Source organism: Lasioglossum baleicum, chromosome 6 (genome assembly GCF_051020765.1).
Source record: "Lasioglossum baleicum chromosome 6, iyLasBale1, whole genome shotgun sequence".
Lineage (NCBI taxonomy): Eukaryota > Metazoa > Arthropoda > Insecta > Hymenoptera > Halictidae > Lasioglossum > Lasioglossum baleicum.
In genome coordinates this window covers 6,954,663-6,966,809 of record NC_134934.1, presented here as the reverse complement: position 1 = coordinate 6,966,809, position 12,147 = coordinate 6,954,663, and the positions used below count along the sequence as shown (strand labels likewise).

The 12,147-nt window shown below is 34.4% G+C and overlaps 1 protein-coding gene across 1 annotated transcript; it reads right to left on the bottom strand.

Annotated features, from left to right (window-relative positions):
- Positions 1-1,117: 1,117 nt before the first annotated feature.
- On the bottom strand, positions 1,118-8,173 carry Fabpl (FABP-like protein). Its single transcript, XM_076424670.1, has 3 exons — positions 7,834-8,173; positions 1,554-1,658; positions 1,118-1,252 (listed from the first exon to the last, which is right to left on the bottom strand). Exons 1-3 carry the CDS (start codon positions 8,074-8,076, stop codon positions 1,196-1,198), a joined length of 405 nt encoding a protein of 134 aa, XP_076280785.1. The 5' UTR covers positions 8,077-8,173; the 3' UTR covers positions 1,118-1,195.
- Between the last annotated feature and the right edge of the window lie 3,974 nt (positions 8,174-12,147).

Genomic DNA, 12,147 nt, shown 5'->3' with positions numbered 1-12,147 from the left:
ATCGGTTTCTTAAACATATTCTTATTGTAAAACACGAAACTGGACGGTCTTTTTATACTTTTTAATTTTATATGTCCATTATACTTGATAAATGATTAATCGTCGTAATCTTTATGGAAAAGAACTTATCTACACGTAACACAGCATTCTGTATGTAGGAATGCGCGCGCACACGCTACGCTGACACGTACACGTACAATCATACACACAAACACAGACCCACGCATATTAGGACATGCGTGTATTACATACACACTCACGTACACGCGAACAACAGGTACTATATATTTATTTTTTTTTGTTTGTTCCTATTCCGAAGTTGAGTATACTGCAAGAGAATATTATACACTTGTCATTCATTAATACCATTCTTATGTATTCTCTATCCATTTATGTACAGCACTTTGATGAGTTAATGTGATACATATTATTATTAAATAAATTCGAACAAATACGAAACGAACGAACGAACAGTTTGTACGTACACGCGAGATCCGCTGAATCGAAAGCTTATATTATTCCCCGGCCGGATGAGTATAGCGTCAGCGAAGGAGGAATTCTCAAGATCATTCTTGACCCCCTCGGATGATAATAAACGTAGATGAAATTGTCCCATAATCCCCCGCGCCCCCCCCCCCCCACCCATTTTGTTGCCACTTTTAAGGATGTGACTGATTATACATTTTAAAACAAGTATACAATCTCTACTGCAACATAAATAATATGAATAAAGAAGTAAAAAAAGTGTTTTACAATTTATAATACAAACTCAGAGGTTTTTAATTGTCGGAGAATATGCTTATTGTGCAACGACATGTTTACTTTCGACTTTGTATCGTTCATTATATCTTGTCTGTTTTCATGTGTTAAATCTGTAACCCCTCTTTTTGTTTCTTTTTGTTAATGTTGTACAGTGGTGTCCTGTTTACTTGTAATTGTGCATGCGTAAGACTAAATTTTGTGCTTGCGAAAATGTTCATCAAAGAAATCGAAAACGCTTGGCGAATTTCAAATATTTTGCTTAGAACATTTACTCGAATTAAATAAGTTATTTCGTTCTTGTCCTGCGTTTTGCACGAACCACAATTCTGATGGATGGTAAAAGAAAGAGCAAGGATAGAGTTGTAGAAAATTCTTTATTTTTAATTCATATGGAAGATTGCCCGTTATTTATTTATCTAAATATTTCTGTTATTTAGAGCCTCTTGTATGTACGTACTGCCGTGACGTCGACCGTGTTGGCGGACAGGTGCTGAAAACGAAATTTCAAGAATTAAAACACGGCCATCTATATATAGAACAGTTTCCGATTGTTACTGGTTTGCGATAAAGTGCATTATGTTATTTTAACGATCGATCATATCACTTCCAGACTTTGTTACTACATGCTTAAACATTTTCGTTGTTTCGTTATCAAATTATCATTATCTCGCAGCTTTAAAGAGGATCAGTCAGATGGCAATTGAACAGTTTAATTTGTCAACCGCAATCAATGTGCAATTTCTCGCGTCAACCACAATTTTATTTTATTCATATATATTATTTATACTCACCACTTTCATTCCGGTCTCTGTAAATTCGTAGACACGGGTGATCTTGAGACCGTCAGTTACAGTTGTTACTATTTTCAGCTTATCGCCTTCCTGCGTTGCAACGCTCTGCAAACGAACAAATACAAAAATCATACTTCGTTTCCGTGAAATTCCGGAGTTTTTGTGGCGGTTACGTTACCGTCGAAAAAAAGTCGCAATCGCGCCTGATCAATAAAACGATTCGCTCTAACTTATTTATCTTAACATAATCAAGGTAAGAATAGAACCTAATATCTTATCCTGTAATTGTGTTACATAATTTATTTAAGTTTTATTTAAGTACACGCGTTTACGAATAGTGAATTGAAGAATCATTAAACCGCTGGAATGCTTTAACACGATTCCTCAAGTGCATATATGCACTAATTACATACACGTATTGTATGTAATTGCAATCCTAAAGTGTAACATTCAGTTCCCGTACTGTGTAACCGCAGAACTCTAATTGTACCTTTTTTTTTATTTCGAACAGTAAATCATGCAAATTAGTCGTGCGTTCATTTCATTTTATTTGTATACGCGTTTCGTGAACCTGACATATCATTGAACTAAAGGAAACTGACGTTAAAACGTTAAAGAAATCACATGCTCTGTCCAGAAAGTTTTATTGTTACATATTGATATTTTATGCATTAAATTGAATCTTTGAGTTTCTACGATTGTTGTAATTTGACGTATTATAATTGCGAGGATTTTGTGGAGCTCGAGAATCTTTTAAATAACAATTCAAAACGAAATTGTTAAGCCATGTTGTTGCTTCACAATTACAAATATGTTATTTCTTTTGAAAAACGTATATAAAAAAAAATTTAGCTGTGGATCTTATTTTTTAAAATAATTTTTAGGGACTATTAAACAACTACTGGTAGGTATGTATAACGTGTTCATTTTTTAAGTCGATTTTTCTGTATATATTGATTTTCTCTTTGAATCTATATATTAGTTGAGTTGAGCAGTAATCAATTTAATCTCATTAACATAAACGGGGTATGATTCTAGAGTAAAATCGAATATGAAGTCTAAGAATGAATATTTACAGTATCATTGTGGAAAAATGTATCGTTTTAAAATTTTTATTCTAGATCAGAGAGATACACCTCAAAGAGTTCGTACGATTTTATTGAGTGCACCATGTCATGTTTCATAATTTATTATTAGAGAAACTCGGACTATATGTACTTGTAATTGTTGCTATACTCAATTCATTTATGTATATATTTTTGCAGCAAAAACGTGACGAGAAATTAGGGATCGCTTTTCATTTAAATTGACCCAAACAGTTCACGAGGGTTAAATGATGTTCATCATTTAATCATGCATCGTTAGGATGTGGGGGAGGAAGGATGCAGCTCAACTTCATATGTCGGGATTCATGAACGATGCATCACCGTTTTAGCATTTTATAATTCACTGATGCGCATAGTATACCAACAAATGGTTTCAATTCGATCCGGATAGTTCTAAACATTCTCAACAGATGCCAGAAGAGTGTTGCAAAAAACTACCCTTCCTCTGTTATCATAATTTTTTTAAACAGAGGAAGCGATGAATCAATATAACAAGGTTCAGTTGAAACAATTGTTTAACATCTCAGATATTATGCTCCATAAAAGATTATGTGTATTTCCGTTATCTCTAAAGACTAGAGATCACGTGGGATTATGTTACAATCAAGGATTAATGAAACAAATTACAAAGTGGGATTAACTTTTTTGCATTTTGTGCATTTGTGATAAAAATGAGTAGATGAACCGCAAACAGCAATTATGTTATCAGTAGAAATGCTTGACGACATCATTTTCGACGTATCAGAATTATTCAGGGTAGAATAATGGATTTTTATTTTTGACTTCTGTTTGAAATTGATGCAAGGAATTTTATTTTGCAGAAAAATCGCTCTAGAGCATTATTTCGAGATGTCTTTTGTGTCTCCCTTTTGTGATACGAAAAAGACCCAGAGTAAAGTGTCATTACGATAAAGATCTCTGTGCATGAGCAGTTTTGTGTCCAAAATATTGAAAAGCTCGTTAACAAGACTATATTCAAAGAGAGAATTTCGCCGAGAGAATCCTTGGTACATGTGACACGAAAGAGGATTAGTAGAAACGAGAATTCATTAGACAGTGGCAAACTTTTGTAGCATCAGAACTGAAAGCGTCTTTTGTTTAAAGGGTGGAGAGAGCACCCCTACATTAATCTCTCTCTTTGTGAAATCAACTATTCTACCGTAAGCTTCTCTGTCTGAATGCGATTATGGAATACATGTAGCAAATCCTCGCAGAAAATGAGCGGATTAACTCGAGATCTGGACACTAATCGTTTGAAATTAGATATTTGGTAGTATTTATAGGATCTGGAAGACACGACTGTGCATGCAGTGTATGAAATATCGTTGTATACTATAATTATTATTTTTAAAATAATATAACGCGAAGACGTAGTTGAAGTAGTAATAACAGAAAGCGAAAATTTAGAACTAGCCAATATCCAGGGATTAAACTGCTTCGAATAAAAATTTGCGATGCTATTCAAGCGTTCGATCATTGCAAAGTTCTATTACCTATTGAATTGATTATACGATGCGTGACATTTGATCGTAACTGAAATCTTCTGTGTTCAGTATGATAATAGTATGATGATATTACAATCGATATGATGGTAAACATTTACTTTAACATTTTATAAAAATTATCTCATCATATTTCTGTATCGTGTTATATCTGAATAACTATTTGTTCGCGATATGTGGTTTCTTTCAAACGTTTTCTCTTCTCGATGGTATTAATGTAAAAACAAACTTCAACAACAATCTTCTTTGTTATAAACAATTTTGTTTTGGCAAGTTTCTTTTACAAATAGCTGCCGTAAATGTGCACCATATTAATGAATGATTTCTATTAATACATTTATCAACAAAAGGTTATATAAAAATTTTTTAAACAATCCAAACGCGTGACATAAACATTGCTAGTCTATCTCGTTATCAATTATATATATATATATATATATATATATATATATATATATATACATCAATTTTTATATTCTTCTTTTCCTCTGATACGTGTGACTTATTTATACTGGTGCGATAATTCAACAATGGAAGATAATATACTTCCATGTAATTTTTTGCTAGCAACCTTGAAGACTCGAGACATTATTCTGATACTGATAATCCGTTTGATCAAAACCTCGCTTATCTGCGTTAATTGTAGATCGGCATTATCGTTTGTCCGTGATTAGATGACATCTAAATTATAATATATTGCAAGCAAACTGATGTCAATTGCCGCTCGACTTACTGCAGCAGTCAATCTCCCCGGGTTCGACGTTCGAAGTGTAACCAGAGATTCTCTTGGGAAGAATTACTCGACGTTACATAGCACATCATCCCACATTCAAATATCAATCTCTGTATGGCGTTCATTAGCCTGCGGATCTTTGAGTGAAATATAAAATTCTCTGAGACGACTATATTAGTCTTTAACACTAACCGTACCGCGACCGGTCAAATGACCGCTTCCACATTGTTTAATGTTTAATTTTTGAAATTATAAAGATGCTTTCATTAAAAATTATTAAATATATTTCTTTATTCGAGTACGTATTATTATAAAAATTTGTGAAGAATCAAAATAAATCCAGTCTATTGTACTTTTTATAAAAGAATATACAATTAGGAGCATATTAACTGATTACACACACTTTAAATCAGAATAACTTTTTTATGAATCGATTAAAGGACTTCAATTTCTCTGTAAGGCTAGAAGTATTAGAAGAATTAGTTTAGAAAAAAATACATTTGGTCGGAATTGTAAAAGACAATAGTAAAAATTGATTTTTACAACTTTTTTAGCTGGGCCAATAACGAAAAGTTAAAAGATGTGTTTGGTGAACTCGTATAAATTATATACGCTCTGAAAATTTCATTGGAATTGGTTAATTAGTTTACGAGTTATAATCGATCAAAAGTGGTAAAAATGCCAAAAATCTTGAAAAATTGCAATTTTTACCACTTTTAATTAACCAGTTTCAATGAAATTTTTAGAGCGTATATAATTTATACGAGTTGACCAAACACATCTTTTAAATTTTCGTTATTGGCCCAGCTAAAAAAGTTGTTTTTTTACAGAGAAATTAAAGTCGTTTGGTACATTCATAAAAAAGTTATTCTGATGTAATGTATGTGTGACCAGTTATGCTTCCAACTGTATATCCGATACATTTATACCTGGTATGGTTACTGTTAATCGTTTCAAGAAATTGAAAATAATGTCTCGCTATTCTTAAGACTAATTTTGAAGACTAACGATATCGATATGTAGCTCAATAAACCTAAAACGACGAAAATTGTTTGGAAGTATTTAGTCATACCCGTTGACATTATAAAAATTATTTACGTATGCAAATAATGTAAAGGATGTAATAATTGTAAAATAAATATTACATAGTTGGTTTGATTATATTCATGGAACATATCAGTGTTAACACTTTAGCTACCGGAAGTATATTAGTGGGTGCTTCAGCGACTGCTGTATCTGAAAGAAAGTCACTTAAATACTCATTTTGTGAAAGAAGTTGTTGTTGTATTGTCAAAGACAAATTAACAATACAATTTTCGGTTAATAAAATTTGTATGTTGAAAGACTTTGAAGTAATTGTCGGTAGATAAAGTGTTAAATAATTTTTGTAGCAAGTTCAATAAAATGTGAAAATTATACATAGAGACTTAAGAAAATTTAAACATTCTGCAACAGATAGGCACAAATAGACAAATAGACAAATAAACAAATACAGAATTACTGCCCATCAAGATTATCCTTAAATACGATTATTAATCCTTTCCGAGGATGACAGGATTTCGTCACTCAAATTCTACTTTTTTATCAGCTAATATCTGAAAGAAAACTCATACCTAGACAGCGGATTTTATGCATTTATGACAAAAATGAGTAGGTGTAATTTAAAACATCAAAGACATTAGACGAATTTAAAAATACTTTTATATTATTTTCAACCCATTGAACATATTCAGAGAGATAATAAATTTTTATGTCGGTCCGATCTGTTGCAATTCAGGTGGAAAATTTTTATTTTGCATAAAGATCCACTGTCTACTTATCATTAAGAGTAATTGTATTAATCAAAATCGGCATGCGAATATCAAATACCTTTTACAATCAGTATGTTTCTCTTATGATAACAAAGATGTACAGCATTCATTTTATTTTTTGGATTCATGTTAACCAAGAGTGGCAAAAGTTCCATGTAAATTTTAGTTTCCTAACATCCTATTTAAGTGGATAAACTCGTTTTCAGGATTGCAAGGGTGCGAGATGCGCCTTCTCATTTCTCGATAATGCAAAGATGGTGTTTTTCAGTAGACAAAAGCGCTAGAGAGAGATAAAAGATCAATCTAGGCCGCGATCGTCCTCAAAAGTTCTATTTTTACGTTGACGAGGCGTAATTTGCATTATTCGGCAGCGTATAGCTGTCGCAATTTTATGAACAGAGCCATATGTATAGCCTTTATGCTTCCGAATAATGCAAATTACGCCTCGTAAACGTAAAAATAGAACTTTTGTGGGTGATCGCGGCCTGAATTGATGTTTCATCTAGTGCTTTTCACTACTGAAAAACCCTATCTTTGCATTATCGAGAAATGAAAATGAAAAACGAGTCTACCCCGTTAAACCATTAGCTGCTTGTATTCACTCCAATAAGAGGATCAAAATGAATTCCACAGACGTAGACAGAAAAATATGTAAGATCTAATGTGGGTTTATATCAGTGGTGCGATGAAATGATGAGAAGTGTGCGTCTCGTTGCGGTTTGAGCAAACATTTTCAAGATACAAAGTTCATCATTTCTACTAACGTCTTCACTGTTTAGTATTTCCGCTAGTTATCCAAGCCATAAACGTATAAAATCCGCAGACCAATAAGACATATGTATTATCATTTTTATTCAAGGAGCTTGATACTCTTTTATTTCTCTAAATTCCCGTTTCGGTCGCATAGACTTATCAGAGCAGGCGTAAACGAACGGTAGCTCGATAAGCTTTATTTACAATAGTTCGAGCTGATCGAATCATGCCGAACGGTTTATATCAGAGGTGTCATGGAATGGCGAAAAGTGTGCGACGACGTCTCGTTGCGGTTTGAGCTTGCCGAATGAACTTCAATGAACATTTTCAAGATACTCCGCAATATTATTCCAGAACGGGAATATTGATGCTCACCGGGAAGTTGCGGTCGAACGACGGCAGCTTCTCATCGTAGGTCTCGTTCAGCTTGAAGGTGGTGGAGCTGGTCCTCTCCTCGGAGTTGATGACGACGGTCCACTGGTCGCCGTTTTGGGAGATCTCGAGGATGGGCTTGGAGGTGAGCAACGGCGCGGCCAGCTCTTGGTGTCCGAGCACATTCACGAACTCGTCGAATTTCTCGTTGGAGACGTATTGGTACTTTCCAGTGATCTGCACCATCTTCGAGCCGGTTCTGGGTGATATCACACGAGAGAGAGTCGTTAGAGGATGGACACGTTACCACGTTAGCTGTTGCTAGCAGCGAGATGCCGGTGCCCCGGGCACCGGCCGCTTTTATAAGATCACTGGTGGGGTACGTGTCCCCGAGTGAGCATGTGTGCGTGCGATCACACACCCGCGTCAGACAATCTACGATCGGACAGGACAAAGTGTCGAACGGATTATCGTTAACCGGCTGGCCAGCCGGCGGCGACGTCGCTTTGTCATTTCACAAACACCCTCGTGCTTCCCTTGTGAACGCGCCAGCGTCAATACGCACAAGCCTCTGTCTCTTCTCCACAGAAAACTATATTACACTAACGCCGATTTTCTGTTTCAGCTTCAACAGTCATCCCTCAATTTTTACAGATTTTAAAATAGAATCAACGTAATTGTGAATGCTACCCTGGGGTCTTTCGTGACCCCAGCAAAACTTTCCGCACACTGCTTTTGCGCCGATGCATTGAAGGATAATTGCAAGTATGAATTTTCTTTCTCGAAGCTATATGTATACTTCTTCGAAGTACCACAGTACATTTTTACGGAAATTTTAGGAAGATTTTAATGTGACAGATCGCATTCTACAGAAACAGTAATAGTTATTATAATTACAGTATACCAGTACAATATACTGTAGTATAGTCTAACGCTAGAACTGCGGGAACCTTCAAAAGAACGGGTTTCGAATTTTTTAATTCAGCCTCCTTGAGAATGTAAAATTGCATTTGCTTGATACATCTTATTGTATGATATTTAAATAGTATTTGCTGAAAAATTTAACCAACTTTGCTAAATTAGAAAGACGTAGCAGCCATTTCTGCAAAATACGAGATATACTACAGTAGTATGAATATACTACAACTGTATATGTATACTATAGTTGATTCAAGAATGTGGAAACAATTTTTCCATCCACTATTTCTTTTTTTGAAGTTGATTCGAATTAGAATTGACAATTTACTACTTGACAAAATAATATAATAAAATTGTACAATTATATATTTAATAATTATATATATATATATTGTCGATCATAAGTTAATTCAATGGATAATAAATATAGTTTGTTTATTTGTATTTCGTACAGTTTTTATTTTGTATAAACATCCGCAGTCCAATTTTACTCCATTTTCGTGATGGAAACCCATTAGACTTTACGCATCTATGACAACAACGGAGTAGATCAAATGAAGAACAGTAAAAACATTGGAAGATTTTCAAAATAATGTATTATTGTCAGCTCTACAAAAATACATCTTGGAGAAAGTAATAAATATATGTCTTCTGTATTTGACAATTAACGCAAACAACTGTCGAATTTTACTGTCAAGTAATAAAGAATATACAGGAAGTGTCTGGAATTTTTAACAGCCGAAAAATTCACGCAAATCAAACACCGTGAATTTTGATTGACAGTGATGCGGATGATTTCCAGGAATCCTACGAAGGGCAAGAAAGCACGATTATTCTCCTACCACCAACAAGTCTAAATATCCGCGCACAAGCATGCTCAACCAATCGCGTATAAACACGCCACATCCACCACGCCACGAGCTATCCAATAGACACAAACCGATGTTAATATACAACTCAAACATACACCAATGCAAAAGACCTCGGTACAAGCACCCGGCACAAAACTCGCATAACCATCCTGTTCAAGAAAGAAACTCCCTCGAGAACATTCGTACGATATAGGGGGTTACAACTTTGAGCCTGGTAACATCGCGATTCAAGAACTCAATCAATCCTCAATCATGAACTCGGTTTATAAATATGAATCACCCGCTTCAAGTATTAATTTACATGGAGAACGCAACGCATCCGAATCGCCGCCATCTTTAATCAATCGCCACTGTGCATCGCGACGATTGTAGCATTAGAATTTCTATAGCATCAGCACGCAGATGCACACACAATGAAAATTTCAACTTCAATTAAATGTAGTGGTAATTTGGCAAATTTAAATCAGTCTTCTATCAATTTTTATGTCCGATTATACACTGCTATGCAAAAGAAAGACACACCCGGCCATATTTAATATAGAAAAGCGTAAAAAATCAAATTCTGCAAAAGGATTCTGCTGTTTAATTGAATAGTTCTGAGAATATGTGTTATTGCGGATTATCTAATACTTCAAATGCAATAAATCAATCATTGTACAATACAATTTTTACATAAAGATATTGTTTGTCATTATAGCTTATAATTATACTGGGTGCTTCTTTCTTTTGCACAGTAGTGTATATGCTAATCAAGTTTTTTGAAGTTGGAACGAAAAGTATATAAATTGAGAAATTTTTTATAAATATACAGGGTGTACCAGATAAAGTGCTATAAGCAGTTTCAAATTAAATGATTAAGGAGGGCTAATATTTTAGTCTGTATACAAATTTTTTGGGGTATTTTTGGGGGGAGAAAGGGGGCCCTCTCAACATATTTTTAAAATGGAGAGTATAAAAATGTATAAAATCAAATTTCTCAAAAAACTGTGCGTCTAGAGGAAACATTAAAGGCAGATTTGGAATCAGCGCAAAAAACTCTCTAAGAATCGCATAGTGAAAATCGAAACGTCAAAATAAAGTTAAAATTTGTTGGAAAGTGTAATTTTAATAATTTTTTCTGTCTTCACAGCAGAGTAGGGCAATAATCAACCAATATTTAAAAATGACTAATAGTCTTTTTGAATGTTAGTCATAGCAAAATAATCATTAGTAAAAACTTTTTGATTAGTTAGTGATTAATTAGACTGCGGATCTTTATGCATTTATAGGAAAATTAAGTAGATGAAATTCAAAATTGTTGGAAGATTTTCAAAATTGAAGATGTCAATGTATGATTCTTCCTCTATTAAAATCGTTAAGGGAAGAAATAACATTCAGTTTTGGTTTCTATTTCTTGCAATCGATTCAGACAATTTTTATTTTGCATAAAGATCCGCAGTCTAGTTATCACTAATTAATCAAAAAGGTTTGACTGATGACTATTCTGCTATGACTAACATTCAAAAAAACTATTAGTCATTTTTAAATATTAGTTGATTATTGCCCTACTCTGCTTCACAGTTTAGTACTTCCGCCAGTGATTTGAGCCATAAACGTATAAAGTATGTTTGAAACCAGCAACTGATACACATCATTTTTCAATGTTCATTTTTACATTATAAAGTTATTATAGCAAAAACAAATTTCCACCTTTGATAAAGGTTCAAAACGGAACCGAAATGTCAGGAAAGAAGTAAAATTTTGCAAAATTGCTATATTAGTAATTGATCGAAACGGTAGCTCGCCGAAAGCATTTATAAATTTGATATTCAACATTTACGATCGATAACTGAAATTATTTTATAAACGTATAAACTCCGCAGACCAATGAAACGTATGTATTATCATTTTTTTTCAAGGAGCTTAATTTTATTTCTGTAAATTCTCGTTTCGATCGCATAGACTTATCAGTGCAGGTGTAAATGATCGGTACTTCGATAAACGTTATTTATCATGCCTAACGGTTTCACTGACAGGTACATCATGGAAAATCGTGTATCGTCGTATCTTAACGTCGATCGGAGAGTTCGTCGATTCGCTAATTCGACTAACTACTTTAACTGGACAATTAACGTTGCGTATTAGCAAATTGGACCAACGAGTTGTGATTGGCGGCTGGGAGCCCGCGAGTGGGAAAAGAGAAAGCACGCGGGGAAAGCACAAAATCGATATTTCCCGCGTCCGACAAAAATTTCGCGATCGATCGAACGAAGATCGAACAAAATTAGGCGATATATGACGCCAGTCGCTCGCGTTTCCTCTTGGATCGATCGATGATCCAGACTTGATTGCTTCCTGTTATCGCATGATGAAACCTTGAAACGCGTGATTGTACTGCAAGCCCCGGATAAGCATCGCCAGAAAACAAGGTTGTTTTTCGATGATAGCCGCTAAAACAGCAGTGTCGCGTTCGGTTAACGTGTATTTTATCCCGGCCGGCTTATTCCCTATTATATTTTGCTGTCCGTGATTTTAATAAAGTGAACAG